We start from the raw sequence: 17,975 nt of genomic DNA on the forward strand, positions 1-17,975 counted from the left end.
GGGATAGTATTGAGGGAGTGATATCAGGGAGGCGGTTTTGGAGGAGGGGGATGGTATTGGGGGTTGATATTGGGGGGATGGTATCAGATGAGGGCATTGGTATTGGGGGAGAGGTATCGGAGGAGGGTATTGGGATGGTATCAGATGAGGGGGGTGGTATCGGGGGAGAGGTTTCGGAGGAGGGCATTGGGGGGTTGGTATCAGCAGACAGGTTTCAGAAGAGGGTATTGGGGGGTTGGTATCGGGGATGGTATCAGATGGGGGTTGGTACTGGGGGGATGGTATCAGATGAGGGGGTCAGTATAGGGGTGGTATCGGGGGAAGGTATCGAGGAGGGTATTGGGGGGTTGGTATCAGATGAGGGGGTTGGTATGGGGGGTGGTATTGGGGGAGAGGTTTCAGAAGAGGGTATTGGGGTTTGGTATCAGGGATGGTATCAGATGAGGGGGTTGGTATGGGGATGGTATCGGGGTTTCGGAGGAGGGTATTGGGTTGGTACTGGGGGATGGTATCAGATGAGGAGGTTGGTATAGGGGATGGTATCATGAGGGGTTGAGATGGGGGAGAGATATGGGAGGCGGGGGTGGGGGGAGGAAATATGGGGGTTTGGTGTCGCGGAGGAGGGAGTATCTGAGGAGTTGGTAGCGGGGAAAGGTATCAGGGCTGGTGTAGGGGAGGGTGGTAGGGGGTGTTGGTGTCGGTGGCAGGGAGGAGGCATCGGAGGGTTGGTTTTGGGGGGGCGGTAAGGGTAGGGCTGGTGTCTGGGGGGGGGTGTTGGTGTCTGGGGGGCAGTAGGGCGGTATTGGTGTTGGGGGGGGCAGTAGGTGGAGTGTTGGTGTTGGGAGGGTGGTGTCGCGGGGCGGTAGGGGAGTGTTGGGGCAGGGGGCGGTATCAGAGGGCTGGTGTTGGGGGCGGGAGGGGCGATAGGGCGGTGTTGGTGTCGGGGGGAGGTATTGGGGGGCTGGTGGTTGGAGGGCGGTGGGGGGTGTTGGTGGCGGGGGGAGGTATCGGGGGGCTGGTGTTGGGGGGGAGGTATCGGGAGGTGATAGGGGGTGTTGGTGTCTGGGGGGTGGGTGGGAAGTATCAGAGGGCTGGTGTCGGGGGCAATAGGGGGGTGTCAGTGGTGGGGGGAGGTATCATGGGTCTGGTGTCGGGGGGGCGATAGGGGGGGTGTTGTCTGGGGGGCGGGGGGAGGTAGTGAGGGGCTGGTGTCCGGGGGTCGATAGGCGGGTGTTGGTGTCTGGGGGGTGGTTGGGGGAGTGTTGGGTATCGGGGGGCTGGTGTCGGGGGCGGGGGGCGGTATCGGGGGGCTGGTGTCGGTGCCGGAGGTATCGGGGGGCTGGGGCGGTATCGGGGAGCTGGTGTCGGGGGCGGGTGGTGGTATCGGGGAGCGGTGAAGGGTGTCGGGGGCGGGGGGCGGTATCGGGGGGCTGGTGTCGGTGCCGGAGGTATCGGGGGGCTGGGGCGGTATCGGGGAGCTGGTGTCGGGGGCGGGGGGTGGTATCGGGGAGCGGTGAAGGGTGTCGGGGGCGGGGGGCGGTATCGGGGGGCTGGTGTCGGTGCCGGAGGTATCGGGGGGCTGGGGCGGTATCGGGGAGCTGGTGTCGGGGGCGGGGGGTGGTATCGGGGAGCGGTGAAGGGTGTCGGGGGCGGGGGGCGGTATCGGGGGGCTGGTGTCGGTGCCGGAGGTATCGGGGGGCTGGGGCGGTATCGGGGAGCTGGTGTCGGGGGCGGGGGGTGGTATCGGGGAGCGGTGAAGGGTGTCGGGGGCGGGGGGCGGTATCGGGGGGCTGGTGTCGGGGGCGGGGGGCGGTATCGGGGGGCGGTGGAGGGTGTCGGTAGCGGAGGTATCGGGGGGCGGTATCGGGGGGCTGGTGTCGGGGACGGGGGCGGTATCGGAGCAAGGGGCGGGGCGTGAGGCCGATGTCGTGCCCTGGGGCGGTGCTGCTGCTGCTGCGGGGCCGTGGCTGCGGCCCTGCCCGGGATCCTGGGCGCGGACGGGAGCGATGGGAGCCGGGGAGCGGCTGACCGGGCCCCGCCGGAACCGCCCTGGAGCCCCCACCGGGCTCCCAGCCCCACAGGTGCCGCCGCGGAGCCGGCTGTGCGGGATGCTCCCCCCGAGGGGCCGGGGCCTGAGCGGGCGGGGCCCGGGATCCCCCTGACAGGGAAGGGGGGGCTGGGGGCGTCCCTCCTGCCCCTGGGGAGCGGGGCTGGCACAGCGCTGCTGCCCTAGGGATGGGGGGGGTAAGGCCGGGGCACCCCACTGGGGTGTGGGCAGGGAGTGGGTGACACTGTGTTTGGGGTGTGGGGCTGGCACAGCGCTGCTGCCCTGGGGATCGGGGGGAAGGCCGCTGCACCCCACTGGGGTGTGGGCAGGGAGTGGGTGGCAATGTGGGTGGGGAGTGGGTGGCACAGCTCTTCTGTCTTTGTGAGGGTGGGGCTCCTGGGGCTGGAGGGGGTGACAGAGACACCCCAGCTCAGTGGGCATCTGGGAGAGAGACCCCTGCAGAAGTGTTGGACAATCATGGGGCACATCAGGCCCTTTTTGTGTGGCCCTTGCGGGGTCCCCCTCACACTGGGGCGTCATCTCTGGCCTCCTCACCATCCCTGGGTCCATTCTCTTGGATGCTGCTGTTGGGTTTGTCTGGATTTGGTGTCCTGCAGCCTGGCACTGCTCAGGAGGGAGCCACAGCATATTGGCTCAGGGCGAGGGGGCCCTGGCAGCAGAACGGAAGCTCTGCTGAAAGCTTTGATCTCTTTGATCCATCTCTTGTCCAGACTAAATGACAGCCTTGCATTCTCCCCCCAGCCCCTTCTAGCTGAGGATCTCAAAGTACCCGACAGGCACTGACGAATGAAGCCTCATTCCTCCCCCGCGAGGCAGGTGAGTCACTGTAATTCTCAGGGAAACTGAAGCACAAGGCTGATCCGAAGCCACACAGTGAGTGAGGGAAAGAACTGTGAACGTGGCCCAGACAACTGGCTGGCACAACGGTCCGTAGGAGGCTATGCGTGTTTGATAAATATTCCTGTCCTAAGCTCTAGTGTAGCAATATTGTGCTCTATTAAACAGCTATGTTCTACCCCAGAAGTGGCTGCATTTCAGTGGTGGACAGAGTGGTCCCTGTATTTTCTCACAAGGGTGTTGTGAGGCTTAGTGATTGTTAAAGACATTATTGAGTGTGAAATGCCCACAGAGTGTATAAAACACATTGAGGAGTGAGGGAATCCTCCGATGAGCAGGTCCTGTACAAGTGCAGTGTATTGTTATTTGTTAGCCTGGTGAGATCTGAAGTGAGAGAAATGAACCGGATGGCAGGTGCTGCAGAAGATAAGGCTTCACACCAACAGCAAGGAGATTCTGTGGAGGCCTGAGCTAGATGAGTGGCAGGGGATCAGAGAGTCACAAGGAAGATGTAGTTGGCTGGAGCAAGTTGACAGGGGGGTTCACAAGGAAGGAGAGTGGTTTTTAACAAGACCTAAAATGAATGGGGTGCTCAAGGTGATAGTTCTCCAGACCAAATCTCCGGGGTACTATATGTGGTCTCAAGTACATACTCCTTAACGTGCTCCTTTTGGACTGACTCTGCTCAGAAGTTTATCTAGTTTAATGTCAATGACTTTGCTTTTTGTTGTCTTTGCTAAATGTTTATTTTGTTGCCAACAGGCTAACCTGTCTGTGTTTTGCAGGGCGCAGTTCCTGAATCCCAAGACAAACCTGGGGCAGATAAGACGCTGAAGCTGAAGACACTTGTAAGTAACCAGATCCCAAGATGCAGTGATGCTCTCAAACCCCTGGATTTAGGACCGTAGTGCCGGTAGCAAAATGGGCTGGAATTACAGAGCCAAGGAAAAGGTTGCAGAGGGACAGGAAATGCTAAAGAGCATTGGGCATCATGTCCTTAATGGACGTGAGGATGGTATCTATATTCCAATTGATCGAGAATCCTCAAGGACAATTGGTGGAAATGTATGTGGTCGCCATATGGAAATGTACACCAGTAGGCTGGTTCTGGAGTCTTTGTGCCCCAGTTAGTGTCCTGATAAATATCCTCTAACTGCAGAGAACAGGAGAATATATGGGGCGCCATGTGGCTTAAGGGTGCATTATTAAGCAGACACCTTTCCGTTCTCCCACAAAGAGAGACTGTAGAATACATCAGTGACAATCTAGAGCTGTGAGCCATTGTGTTACCCTCTCAGCCTCAGCAAGTGAGAACTTTGCTGCTGCTAAGCTGTGTGACAGCTCCCCGACATGCCAGCTTATCTGCCTTGCCAGCAGAATTTCCAGGACTCTGCCAGTCCAAACCTTCCGTAACGGGTAGTAACCAGTGAATCCCAGTTCTCGAGTTCCTCAGAGATGTCTATCTGCAGTGCTTAGCCCCTCTGACTGTAGCACCCACAAAACCTTATCGAGTTTGCTGCTCCTTCAGTGAGATAGTACACACCAGCTTCTTACCGTACCTGGGGTTAACACTCTGTTTCAATCAAAGCACTGAGCTGGTTTATAATAAAAGCAAAGTGAGTTTATTAATAAAAGGGGATAGGTTTAAGTGATACCAAGTATAAGGCAGGACAGAAAGGGTTACAAACTAAAAAAAGCAAAATTACGCTTCTAAGGCCTTGGCTACACTTACCGGCAAGTTCGACGGCTGGAAATCGAACTTCTGGGTTCGACTTATCGCGTCTAGTCTGGACGCGATAAGTCGAACCCGGAAGTGCTCGCCGTCGACTGCGGTACTCCAGCTCGCCGAGAGGAGTACCGCGGAGTCGACGGGGGAGCCTGCCTGCCGAGTGTGGACCAAGGTAAGTTTGAACTAATTCGAAATAAGGTACTTCGAACTTCAGCTACGTTATTCACGTAGCTGAAGTTGCGTACCTTAGTTCGAATTAGGGGGGGTAGTGTAGACCAAGCCTAAATCTGAAATTCAACTTGACAAACTAGCGTCTCTTGTTCAGAGCAGTTTTTCTCACCAGAGTCTTCCAGCGTGGCTGACTGGTTTTTTAGTTGGGACCCTTCACAGCGGCAGGGCTCAGGAATTGTGGTACACTGATTGCTACCTGCAGGGGAAGGTGTGGACTGGCAGAGTCCTGAAGAGTTTGCTAGCAAAGCAGACAAGCTGGTGTGTTCCGGAGCTGACACATAGATTAGCAGCAGCAAAGCTCTCACTTGCTGAGGCTGAGAGGGGAAACACACATCTGTTGATGGCTCCTGAAATAAAGGTCTCTATAGAATGGGGTTAGAATCCCCACCCTCCTTCAGTCTCCGGGGGACCAGGAAGGGAGGATCATCTCCTGCAGGACAGCAGCCCATCCTGCTGCGGCAGCAGGAGTAGCCCTCTGGGACCTACGTGCAGGACTATTTGCTCTCCTGCAGGGTGACAGGCCATTAAATTACTGCAGCCACTTCATCCCAGAGGTGCCCGGTCACTTCCAAACCTGGGTCTCCTGCCTGGCACTGATCACTCTATTAGGTAGAGACAGGTTTAAGCGTTAGACAAAATTCAAAGATGATAATTTGCAGACGAGGCTGGTTCATCTTCTTTGTCACTGTGGTTTATGTGGGTAAATATATATATTAAAAGCTTTACTCGCTTCGGGGCCTCATTGGAGCTGGGTGGTGGTGGTGGCCTGTGATATACTGGAGGTCAGGCTAGATGTTCTGGTGGTCACTTCTGGCTTTATACTCTATGGCCGACTCCCTGGCGAAATCTGTCTGGTTACCTCCTTCTCAAAGTCCTCCTGAAAACTCAGCTCTACTGTGGGGCCTGCAAGGCAGGAGGCATTGCTTGAGCTCTGCCTGCTGCTCAGTGTGCTAAGACACACTTGTATTGCTGTTACCTCTCGCCCTGCCGTGTCCCCTGGGTGCTTGTTTAATTCACTCCTTGTCGTCTCTTCTTTCCTAGACGGTAAGCTGTGTGGGGCAGGGACTGGCTTTTGAATAAGTGTTTGTACAGCGCCTGGCACAGCAGGCCTCTGATCCTTGACTGGGCCCTTGTGCACTACTAGTAATAACAGAGTTGTCTAACCAGGCTTCCTGGTGCTGTAGACCGAGAGATGTTTTTTTAAATAAGACCACATGCAAAAGAGCTATTTGGATGAAAATCTTCCCACGCCACCATAAGTAAATCCCCCCTCGATCCTTACACTCCTATTCATTCCACCCCGCAGGGAACACTGTGTGCGGGAGGCTGAGGCCTAGGCTAGGGTGTGACCCTTCATTGAAAATGCTTTGCCATTTAACTTGGGGCTCTATTAGTTCAGGCTTCCCAGGGTATGTCTGCACTGCAAAAACAAAGACCCAGCAAGTCTCAGAGCCTGGGACAACTGACTTGGGCTTGCATTACGGGGCTCAAAATAGCAGTGGAGACGTTCCCGCTCAGGCTGGAGCTCGGGCTCTGAAACCCGGCCTGGGGGTGGCTCTCAGAGCCCGAGCAGAAAGTCTGCGCTGCTGTTTTCAGCCCCATAGCGCAAGCCTGAATCAGCTGCCCTGGGCTCTGAGACCCACTACGGCTGTGATTGTTTTTTGTTCCGTGTAGCTGTACCCTCAGCTGATCACGTCTGTGGCCAGCTCACATGGAGAGAGAGGAGTTAACCCATTTAGGGTGTGGCAAAGAAGTACCTTTAAAAAACCAACCCTCAGTGCTTGGGTTTGTCCATCTAAACCCTGAACTGTGTTGGGGAAACGCTTCCCCTCTGGCCAGGGTGGGATGGGCCATGGGGCACTAGTCGGTCTGTTCCACCCCGATGTTATTGCTAGGGCTGTGTGTGACTGCAGCTCCCCTCCCACCATGCTTTGTCCATTTATAGGGCTCATGCCTTGTGAGCTGTGGGGAGCAGGGAGTTTGTCTGAGTGGTGTCTGGCCAGTGCTTCGTGCACATCATGGGCACTACTGGGACATTTACAATACTCAGCACAGTGCTGGTTTGGCATCTCCTTCCTTCCTCTTCCATCCTTGGGCTGAGAGAGCCCCCGAGCTTTGCCCCCACCCTTGTGTTCAGCACGCGTGTGGGGATGTGCTGGGTCAGCATGTGTGTGGCTAAAGCAAAGAGCCCAGAACAAGTTTTTCTTCCTGTTTATGACCCTCCCCATTAGGGCTATGCCTCCCCCCCCATATGTTAGTGTTTGTAAGAGGTCCCAGACTGACAGCCCAGGGGCTGGTGTCTTGAGCAGTGGCAATGTGAGTATCACTCTCGCACCTGGAGAGGGGGATAGCACACTTCAGTCCCCAGGGCCCTTTTGCTCCTTGGCCTCTGCTGAGATGGGCACCACGGGGCCAGGTTATGCTGGTGGTTGGCCTCGCGCTTTAGCTATAGCCAAGTAAGCCATGATGGCGTAGGTAGCGCCCCCTCTGTACCTGGTGCTGTGCTGTGCGTGGTTCCTGATCTGCTCCTCCCTGAGGCTCAAGCAATCCACAGTTGTGACAGAAGATGACGTTACAATCCAGACAGGAACAAAGCAGCCTGTGGCCCTCAGAGCTCTTTAAGGCTCGCCATTTATCAGCCGGGCAGCCTGTTGTTACTAGACAGGAAGTGAGTCATTTTGAAACAGAACAATTGGGCACATCTGAGCTACTCGTTTGCCAAGCGCTCCCCAATTGTGATGTGTGACCGAAGGTTTCATATTAAATGGTAATCACTGTCCATCAAAGAGTGCAGCCCCGCTCCTGGTTTGTGATCAAGCACTACAAAAGGCCTAGTGATGCTTGACTCCTTGGGGACTGTTGTGTAATGAAACTAACCAGGGTGAGCTCTGCTCTGAGAGGAGGAGAGAATTACAGGATGGAGGTAGCAGGTAGTCGCTCTACCCAGGGACGTGCAAAGGGGAGCGCAGTGTGTGCTGGGGATGGTCACAGCTGTAAGCCCCTGTTTCCCTGTCCCCTACCCGGATGTGTACTGCTGCACTGACATCAACGCTTCCTGGATTTCGTATGCAGGTGTCCGGTGGCTGGAGCAGGGGTTAGGAATCCGGGCTCCTGGGCTCTTTGCCATGACCCTGCTGTGTGACCTCAGGCAGGGCACTTAATCTCCCTGCACTTCAGCCTTCCCTTAGCTGGAAAGCAGGGGCGATGTTACCTGGTGGGAGTGCTGTCAGGTTGAAAACATGGGGGAAGCTCTTTGGGTGGAAGGCATCGTGTGGGTTTTCAGCGGGGGGAGATGTTTTCACAGACCCAGGGTGAAGAACCCCCAGCCGGCCTGCCAACCTCAATCTTGGTCCTTCTCACTTGCTTTCAGCTGCGGATTGCCTGATCCGATCACAGCTGACTCCGTTTCCTTCCCCTCCTAGCCCTTGTTCCCACTGTGGACCCCTCAGAGTATTTAATTTAGAACAGCAAGGGTCTTTAATTACACTAGATCATGGTCTCTCAACCTGGGAATCTCAAACAGCTGTCGAGCACCACTGCCACGCCCTGCCCTTCCTGTCCTGCTAAAGAGGAGGGGAGTCCCGTCCCACTATGGAAGAAGGAAGAACCATGGCCCGTGTTTTGTTTTCCAGGATGCCTGCAGCGTTCAGCCCATTCTAGCCCCACCACAATGAGAGATCCCTGGTCACTAGAAGGCAGTCACCCCTATTGCTGCCATGTGCGAAGTTCTCAGCAGTGAATCTTGAGCTTCCCTTCTCAATGCGTTGCAGGTCCATCTGTTCTTAACTCTGGTGATCCTGTCTGCTTGTACTGTGCTCTACATCCTGCTCTGCTCGCAGCTGCGTTGGTTCAGCTATCAGCAGCTGGAGGAACATAAACGTCCCTTGGTGATGGTGTCTGGAGCCCTCAGCTTCGAGGGATACAGTCGTGTTCCTGATGGAAAGGTGGGTTAAAGTTCCAGCTGCGAATGGGCTCTCCCAGGACGGGAGAATGTGAGGTAGTGGTTAGAGCACAAGACTGGGAGTTGGGACTTCTGATTTTCCATTTGCAGTATCACTGTGTGCCCTTGGGCGAGTCACTTCACCCAGCATTGCCTCAGTTTCTCCATCACTAATGAAGATGATAATGTACCTACTTCCCATGAGAGTTGAGGCTTATTGATTAAAGTTTGCACAGTGTTTGAGGCTTCTAAGTTGTGAAAGATGCCTCAGCAATGCAGAGCGTTAGTCGTGGGGCTACTGTGGCCCTGTGCTGGTGTAACAAAGCCCCTTGGCTCACTCACATCAATCTCTGCTGTCCGTGGCCCGGAACAGGCTCAAAGCAAAGCACCTCCGACATCTGGAGTAATCAAAAACACTACCCTTTGGTGGGGGCCTAAGTTAGAGCGTGCTGCTTTCAGACTCCAGGGAGGCACCAGGGCATAGTTAAAGGGAGTCAGGAGAAACCAGTTCTAGACGTGTTTTTTAAAGCTCATTCTGGTAACATGGCTTTAACCCCGGTGTAGATTCGGCTTGAGAGCCTCACCACCCTGTGCGAGCAATAGGGAGTTGCAGGGAGGGTGGCTAAGAGCATCACCGTGGAGGGAGTGGTGGAAGGGGGCCCTTGAAGGAGGGCAGTTCTGAATTGGATTTAGAGACAGACAGGAAGCCAGTGCAGGTGATGAAAGGGTGATATGGCCCTGCTGCCTGGAATGAAAACATACTGCGATCCCCTCCCCTTGCAAGCCCTGGGCCTCCCCTGTCCCTCTCCATTGCTAACGGTGCATCTTGCTGCAGCCGTTGGTCAGAGCTCAGTGCCGCCAGTGCGCCCTGGTATCGAGCTCGGGTCAGATGCTGGGCTCGCGGCTGGGGAAGGAGATCGACCAAATGGAGTGCGTCCTGCGCATGAACCAGGCCCCCACCAATGGCTACGAAGAGGACGTGGGGACGAAGAGCACCATCAGGGTCGTCTCGCACACCAGCATCCCTTTGCTCCTGAGGAACCAGTCGTACTTCTTCAAGCAGTCCTGGGAGACTATCTACATCGTCTGGGGGCCCATGAGAAAGATGAGCCGGGAGAAGGGGGGGTTGACCTACAGGATTCTCCAGGAAATGAAGGAGATGTATCCCAGCCTGCAGATCTACACACTAACCGAGAGGATGATGGCTTATTGTGACGAGGTCTTCCAGGTCGAGACAGGGAAGAACAGGTGAGTAGGCGTCTCGCTCCCTCCCTCAGGGCCTCCACGCCACAGCCACCTCCTGGGTGTAGAGCTTTCCACCCCAGGGTCTACTGGTAGCTGGATGCTTCTGGTAAACCAAACAGCAGTGAAATAGTTAAGTGTTGCCATTTTAGGGTGGGATTTTCGAAAGCACCTATAGGACTTTGGAGCACAAGTCCCAACGGGATTTGTGCTTCTAAGTCACTTAGGCAGTTCTCCACTCTTCAATTGTAAATGTTGGGTTTCAGAGTTACCAACCCATTGACATGAGTGGGACAGTTTACTCCCCTCCCACAAATGCTGCTTGCCCCTCAGTGGTGAATGGACCTGCACGGTACCGTAGGAGGGTCAGGGCGCTGAACACGAATGGATTTCGCGAGCAGTCACCGTGTAACTGCAATGGGCTATTTGTGGATGTTAGAAAGTTATGGAGTCACCTTCATCCCAGGAAGAGTTGTGTAAGAATTCATTGCTGTATAACGATATGTAACACGTCAGTTACATCGTGCATTTATGGGCAGTCAGCTTTTCAGTTGAAACCCTGTGCAGGTCAGCAGTGACCAGCAGTCATTTGTCCTCTGCTTGGTAGATGAGTGGAGGGTTCCATTTGGTTCCTGTTGGCCGGGTGTCCACAGCACACACATCTCCATCACCTTTGGCATTGATAGTCCCCCTGGTCAGCAGACAGGCCAAGAACGGACTGAGCTCCCCTTGCACTTGCTGAGGGGGTCCCATTGTGCCAGGGATGAGGCCCATTGGAGGAGCAGCCTGAGCTGCTTGCCCCGCTGCTGCCTGTCCCGTACCCACTGTGGATAAACAGGGAGCATCAGTCCTCCAGAGCTGCCAGTGCAGCTTTGTTCACCAGCCCCACACTCACTTCAAGGGGCACGACATGCCAGGAGACTGGAGTGGGAGGGGGCGGAAAGAGAGCGCTTCCAAACACACGTGCGTCCGGTATTGCTGGCATTTCCTCCCCATCCCCGGTAGACAAAGAGCCCATCTTCCTCCCCGCCCCGTTTTTCTTGTCCTGCTCTTCTGTTTGCTCTTCCCATCCTCATCCAGAGACTGCTCCAAAGGCCCTAATCACACCCAGTAGGTGCCCTAGTCTGCCCCCCTCAGTCAGGGCAGGATGTGCCTTATTGTCCACTCTTGGCCTAGGACAGGGGTTGGCAACCTGTGGCACGTGAGCCAAAGGCAGCACGCGAGCCGATTTTTTACTGGCACGCTGCTGCCAGCCGGGGTTCTGGCCGCCAGCCCCATGCCAGCCGGGGTCCCGGCCATCAGCCCCACTCAGCCTGCTGCCAGCCTGGGATACCAGCCGCCAGCCCCACTCACCTCGCTGCTGGTCTGGGGTTCAGCCACCCGGCCCCCTGCCAGCCAGGGTCTGGGCCTCCGGCCCTGCTCAGCCCTCCTGCCGGCCTGGGGTATCGGCAGCCGGCCTGGGGTATCGGCAGCCAGCCCAGGGCTCTGCTCTTGGCCTGGTCCCAGCGCTCTGCAGCCCTTATAAAAAATTACACTACAATTAGCTTAAAAACTTGAAAACTTAAAAACTTTGTATATTACAGTAATCGTTAAAAATGTATAATGTAAATAAATACAGAGGTTTGATGAAACAAAGTAGTTGTACATATGTGCCTGTGCTTCATTTGTGTTTTCGATGATTTGCCTTCTAAAAAAATCTCGCCTGTCTCGCACCCCCAGAAAGGGCATCTCACACCCCCAGGGAGTGCGTGCACCCCAGGTTAAGAACCACTGCCCTAAACTGATAAGATCTGCATTTCAATTGAATTTTAAATGAAGCTTCTTAAACGTTTTAAAAACCTTGTGTACTTTACATACAACATAGTTTAGTTATATATTATAGACTTATAGAAAGAGACCTCCTAAAAACGTTAACATGGATGACTGGCACGCGAACCCTTAAATCAGAGTGAATAAATGAAGACTCGGCACACCACTTCCGAAAGGTTGTGACCCCTGGTCTAGGAGATGAGTGCAGGTTTCCCTCCCACAGCCCGTGTCCGTTTCTCTCTCTGCCGTGCTGGTTACGGCAGCCTGGCCCCTCCAACTCTGTTGCTGTGTGATTTGTAGGATGAAGTCTGGCTCCTTCCTGAGCACTGGTTGGTTCACCATGATCCTGGCAATGGAGCTGTGCGAACAGATCTTTGTCTTCGGCATGGTCAGCGATAGCTACTGCAGGTACGGCCGTGAGGAAAGGGAGGGACTGAGGGCGGGAGACTTCTTGGGGCTTTTGCCACAAAGCACGTCTGTTCGTCAGTTAACTCAGCACAACCATCCCACAAGCAATACAATACGTCTTCCATACAATCTCTGTTCGGTAACAAACAGCACAGGGAGGGGTGTGTTAGGAGGCGCGGACAATGCAGAAAATATATGAAGTGGACAGATACAGGGAGGCTGCTCCAAGCAGAAGGAGTTGCAGAGGAGAAGGTCCTCACACCAACAGTGGTGAGATCCGAGAAGGAAGGGGACGGAACAGAGAGAATGGGAGTCTGGCTGGGGGTGAGTTCCCGAGGAGTTTTTATAAGCAAGGAGGCAGTTTGGAACAGGGAGCTGGGGGCCCTAGCTGCAGAGGTGACATGGCTCTGCTCTCTCTGTTATGCCCACACCTGCTGGAGTCTGGAGAGCTGGGATGCAGTAAGATGATGGAGGGAGCATGTGGTGGGAATCGAGGCCCAGGGCAATGAAGGGGAGGATGAGGATTTCAGCAGGGGCGGGTCTGTCTGTAACTCGGAGGAAGTTCTTCATTCATTCAGCTCCCCCATCCCCACCTCGTGGGGCAGGATTGGTCCCTTTGGTAGATTTGCTTGTGTTTTGTCCAGCCTAATGTGGAGGTTTGGGAGGTGGGTGTTACACACCCAGCTCCTAGCAGGGGAGTTGACAATCCCCATGACTGGGACTCATGCTTTGTGCCCTCAGCCATGTGGCCCAGCGATCCCTGACACTGAATGGACATCTCAGGGGTTAGTAGACTGGTGCCTCTCTCTTGTGTTGGCTCCATCCCTGCTCTGGAAGCAGGAGTCTGCCATCTGGGCCAGTGCCCCACGGCGCTACCTCTTGTCTGCTCTGCTTGGCAGGGAGAAGAACCATCCCAGAGTGCCTTACCACTACTTCGAAAAGGGCAAGCTGGACGAGTGCAGGATGTACCTCGCCCATGAGAGAGCCCCCCGGGGTGGCCACCGCTTCATCACTGAGAAAACCGTCTTCTCCCACTGGGCAAAGACAAGGAACATTGTCTTCAATCACACCTCGTGGGTGGGTGGATAGGGGCGTCCGGCCCACGTGCAGCTCCCGGGGGGAAACGTTTCACTCCGTGGTACGATAGGCTGCAGCCTAGTCCTGCAGTGTGGCATGGGGGCTGTCTGGAGGAATTGCACACGGGGGGTCAGTGCATGAAGAGAAGCTGCACAAACATGGACTTGACGAGAGGCAGAGCATCCTGGGAGGTGTTGAATGGAGCAGTAAAGGCACATCTCAGATGGGACACATGCCCACCCTCTGCAGGGTCCCTGCCACTTGTGCTGGAGCATTGATCTGCAGGTCAGAGTGTCTCTGCGGGTCTGCTCTTAGGTGTTGCACAATCCTTCCCAGGCACTCAGCTAGGAGGCAGAGAAAACCTGGGGCATCGTTCAGAGCACTCAAGGTCTCAGCCCCTCCATTGCTGCAAGCAATCCCTGACATCTCTGAACCTCCCCTCCCACCCCAATCATTCTGAGCTCTGACCCTAGGACTGTCTTTGAAAAGTTTTTAATCTTTGAACCAGGATGAATATTTAATCCAGTATTAAACATTTCCATACTTACGTTACAGCAGGCTGCAGATCTTAGAAAAGTGGAGTCGCTCTGAGGTTTAAGCCAGTGCCTCTTGGGTGAAACTCCTCATTCTCTTCCACTTATATCCTCAAGAGGAGGTTTAGGTGGGTGACCAGGGGGAAGACGAATGGTCTTGTAGTCAAGGCACTGGACTTGGACTCAAATCCAAGCTCTGCCACAGATTCTCTGTGTGACCTTGGACAAGTTACCTAGGACCTGATCTAAAGCCCGTTGACATCAGTGGAAAGACTCCCATTTACTCCAGTGGGCTGCTGTCTCAGTTCCCAGTCTTCTGCTTGTACCTTGTATTCGTTCCTCTCCTGCGTCTGTCTTGTCCATTTCGATTGTAAGCTCCTTGGGGCACAGATTGGCTCTTACGAGCAAAATGGGGCCCTGATCTCAGCTGAAGCCTGTAGGCCATTACAGTTATCCCAATAGTACTTCCTCCTGTTGGCTGTGAAGCCGTGCACAGGCCTCGGGCTGGTGGATTGCTCCCACGCAGAGCGAAGTGGCAGGAGTGGGTGGGTAGGGGCGCCCTGGGTCTTCGGTCAGCTTAAAGAGCGAGAGGAGTGGAATGTTTCAAAAACGTCTCTTGCTGTGACTTGGCTGAATGGGGGCGAGACACCTGTCCTCCTGTGGGCATGCTGCGCTGGCTGTGCAGTGCAGGGAAAAGAGATCCCCTGTCGCCAGCCGGCCTGCCATTCAGTGAGGCGTAGACATAAGAACGGCCACACTGGATCAGACCTCAGGGCCATCTAGCCCAGTATCCTGTCTTCCAGCAGTGGCCAATGCCAGGTGCCCCAGAGGGAATGAACAGAACAGGTAATCATCAAGTGATCCATCCCGGCAGCAGTGTTTGTGCTGAGGTTTTGCCATTCGGCAAGGAAAGGGACACTGCCTCCTGGGCCAGCAGTCCATCGCTTCTGTCCAAATATCTTCTCGTTCTGTCTGTCCCAGGGTGGGGAATTTTGACCTAGTGCCCTACCTGGGCCACCCGACTGTGGGCTCCGCTCCCACGCATCACACCTCTCAAAGTAGTGTGCCTGTGCCCTGCAGGACAGGCCCTGCATTCCCAACATGCCATGACGTGTTCTAGACGCTGCCCTGACGTCAGTAAAGGTGACCGCTTTTTGCCAGAAAAATGGGGTCCGTTCTGGTTCAACATCCTGACTGATACACCTTACATTTCTATAGCACTTTTAACCATGAAGGATCCCAAAGTGCTTTTGCAAAGTCTGAATAGCTACAGGAGCCACCTCATCTCCTCCTCAAAATGCAGCTACTTCTGGAGTGGAACACTGTCTTTTCAACAGCACACACCACCACCCTAAGACAGTGGTTTTCAACCTGGGGTCTGCAGACCCCTGGGGTTCCAAAGACTATGTCTAAGGGGTCTGTGAAAGGTGGTCATTACCATAGAAGAGAGGTTCTCAACCTGTGGTACGTGGATCTCTGTGAGGCTGCAGACTGTGTCTAAGATTTCCAAAGGGGTCTGCACCTCCAGTCAAAATTTTGTAGGGGTCTGCAAATGAAAAACGGTTGAAAACCACTGCTGTAGGACAGGAAGCGAAGAAAGATGCTGCATCTAATTTAAATGGGGGCGGGGAGTCTAGTTTTACATTGTCTTGAAATAGTGTCTTCGCATCTGTAATTATAATTGCATCTATTTAAAATCCTTGTTAGGGGGTTTAAACCGCGACAGCTATGAAGGAAGTTTTGGAGACGGCCTGCAGTGCTCATGTCACTTGGGCCACACCGCAGTTGGTGGCAGCCCGCGTGGAAAGCCCATCTTTGTGCAGTGCTGTAGCCGTTTAAAACCACATCTGATTAGATGAATTGGTTTGAAAAAGACTCTCAACATAAGCTGTTTCTTGAACTGGAGCAGAGTATGGTTGCTTTGGGGTTCAGGCTGGAAGATACAACTTCTGTCAGCAGCTCCATCATGTCAGGAAGAAACATTTCCTTCCAGTGTTCTGGCATGTATCCTTTGAGTTCGTGTGCTGCCTTTGTTACCAAGTGCCCTTGGATTGATACCAAAGCAAACCTACTTAATAAAAGTATTTTTAATTCTGTGATCATTCATTGTTTGTGCAAACTGGGTGAATTTATCCAGCTAGACTCAATCCTGGAGTCGTTGCTCAGACAAAGCTCCCAGAGCCATCCTGCCAGACCATTCTTAATTGCTGTAAATTCTGTTCTCTGGGATTCAAGGCATGGGCATGGGGTAAGAGCTTTGCACGTGCTGCTCTCTCTGTTTCTCCTCTGCCGTCAACTGTTATATGCATTTCCCATAATCCCCTAGCAAGCAACCTGTGTAATCCACCTAACCTAGCACGGGTTTTGGCCCTAGTGGCTATGTCACATAAGAGATTTGAGTCTGCTACTGCTGCAGGGTTAATGGGTCCTTTCATTCAAACAGCGGAAGTCATGCTTTTAGATCACTCAGTCCCTGCTGACTCGTCCAGGGGGTCAGTACATGTGCAAGTTGAATGCCCCCTCTTCAGTCCCTTTAGTTTGTCCCCTACTGACGTTGCCAAGTCACCTTAGCTCTAGGAGCTACTCGGGCTGGAAACACCAAATCACAGGCTGACCATATGTCACAATATGTCACGCTGCCCTCTCGCTCTCCTGGACTTTGGTTTAAATATAAACAGACATCACTGGGGGAGTCAGAGCCCCCTGTCCCATCACACTTTTTCCTGCCCCTCTTCTCTGGCAGAGGCTGTTGAACTTTTACAGGAAGAGCTGGCTGCCTGGAGAAATGCTAATTATACAAAATCTTCTTGTATAAATGCCAAGCATTGGTTGCTGACGCAGCATTACTCAGCACTTTGTGTGCAGACTTCCTCACGTGGGGGGAAAGAATTTCCCATCTGTCCGGGGCTGGAGAACAATGAACTGCTTAAAAATCCCAGGTCCTCTCACACTCATAGTCAACTGACTTCTTTGAGAGCAGGATTAGGCCCTTAATTAGCTCACAGAGGGCCTGATTCTGCCACGTTTACTAGCTGACCAGCTGTGTATTTTCTGAGTAGCCCTGCTGAAATCAATGAACCACCCCCCAGGAATGAAGATGAGAAAAACTGAAAGAAACGACTGTTGTTTATATTCCAGTAGCCCCAAGAAGTTGCAGCTGAGCTCAGGGCCTCATTGTACCGGGCAGGGCACATACACAGAGCGAGAGACAGCCCCCGTCCCAAAGAACTTACAGTCTAAATACATAAGAAAAGGGTGGGGGAGAGGCAGCACTGGTGCTGTTGGGAGGCTGTGTACTTCAGTGGACCCTGACTCAGGAGACCTTGAGTCTAGTCCCAGCTCTGCTACCCAACTAGCTGCATGACCTTGGGCAAGTCACGTCATCTCCTGTGTCCATCTTGTCTAGTAGGCTGGTAAGGTCTTTGGGAGAGGGCCAGCCTCACACAGTGTATGGTCTAGCACAATAGAGCCCTGCTTTCAGCTGGGGCCTTTAGACACAAAGAATCACTACGACTAAGAACAATCTCTAGTTCAAATGAGCTCAGCTCCCATATAGGCACTAGGATCAAGCCCTGAATTTCTATGTGCCTCATTTTATGCAAACAACTTGACTGAGCTCACCCAGCAAATGATGTCAGAGCAAGAGACAGAAGGTACCAATGCCCAGTTCCGAACTCTAACCACTTGGCAACACTCCCTTGGTTAACTAAATGGCCTTTACACAGTAGCGTCACCAGTAGGGGTGTAACAGTGGGGACTACACAGCTCCCTAGCACAGAGCTGCTGTTTATTCTTGGAGGCAGAGGAATGCCTGTGCAAGCCAACCCAAGGGGTTAAAGGACCCAGATTCCACGCTGTCAGTGAGGAAGCTGCTACAGTCAAATGGATCCTTGTGGAAGCTACAAGCCTCTTGCTCTGGGAACGCTCCCCATTTAAAAATAGCTCCCTCCTCCCCCTGTGAACACAATAGACTCCTTCCTGCCTTGTATTTCCTAGCAGCCACGTGATGGCATTGCTCAGTAAATAGAGTTTTACTTAGTGGTTGGCTTTGGCTGAATTTATCTGACGCCAACCAGTAAGTGCAAAGTTTTGTTTCATTTG

General features: G+C 53.9%; 1 protein-coding gene across 2 annotated transcripts; it reads left to right on the forward strand.

The window, feature by feature from the left end:
* The first annotated feature begins 1,909 nt into the window (after window positions 1–1,909).
* ST6GALNAC4 (ST6 N-acetylgalactosaminide alpha-2,6-sialyltransferase 4) lies at window positions 1,910–15,973 on the forward strand. 2 transcript variants are annotated; one of them, XM_005293459.5, is made up of 7 exons: window positions 1,910–2,081; window positions 2,810–2,884; window positions 3,691–3,753; window positions 8,636–8,809; window positions 9,641–10,053; window positions 12,157–12,264; window positions 13,164–15,973. In XM_005293459.5, the coding sequence occupies exons 2-7, from the start codon at window positions 2,855–2,857 to the stop codon at window positions 13,351–13,353; spliced, it is 978 nt and encodes a 325-aa protein (XP_005293516.3). In that variant the 5' UTR covers window positions 1,910–2,081; window positions 2,810–2,854; the 3' UTR covers window positions 13,354–15,973. The 2 variants fall into 2 exon arrangements, with proteins under 2 accessions (XP_005293516.3, XP_042710114.2); XM_042854180.2 differs by having other exon boundaries at window positions 15,582–15,973.
* The last annotated feature ends 2,002 nt before the right edge of the window (window positions 15,974–17,975 follow it).

This window comes from Chrysemys picta, chromosome 18 (assembly GCF_011386835.1).
Source record: "Chrysemys picta bellii isolate R12L10 chromosome 18, ASM1138683v2, whole genome shotgun sequence".
Taxonomy (NCBI): domain Eukaryota; kingdom Metazoa; phylum Chordata; order Testudines; family Emydidae; genus Chrysemys; species Chrysemys picta.

Bases quoted from the DNA above. Each gene is read 5' to 3' on its own strand.
- ST6GALNAC4 (XM_005293459.5), top strand. From the start codon at position 2,855: ATGAAGCCTCATTCCTCCCCCGCGAGGCAG. The intron at 8,810-9,640 runs GTGGGTTAAAGT...ATCTTGCTGCAG, and splicing joins GTCGTGTTCCTGATGGAAAG to CCGTTGGTCAGAGCTCAGTG. The intron at 12,265-13,163 runs GTACGGCCGTGA...TCTGCTTGGCAG, and splicing joins GTCAGCGATAGCTACTGCAG to GGAGAAGAACCATCCCAGAG.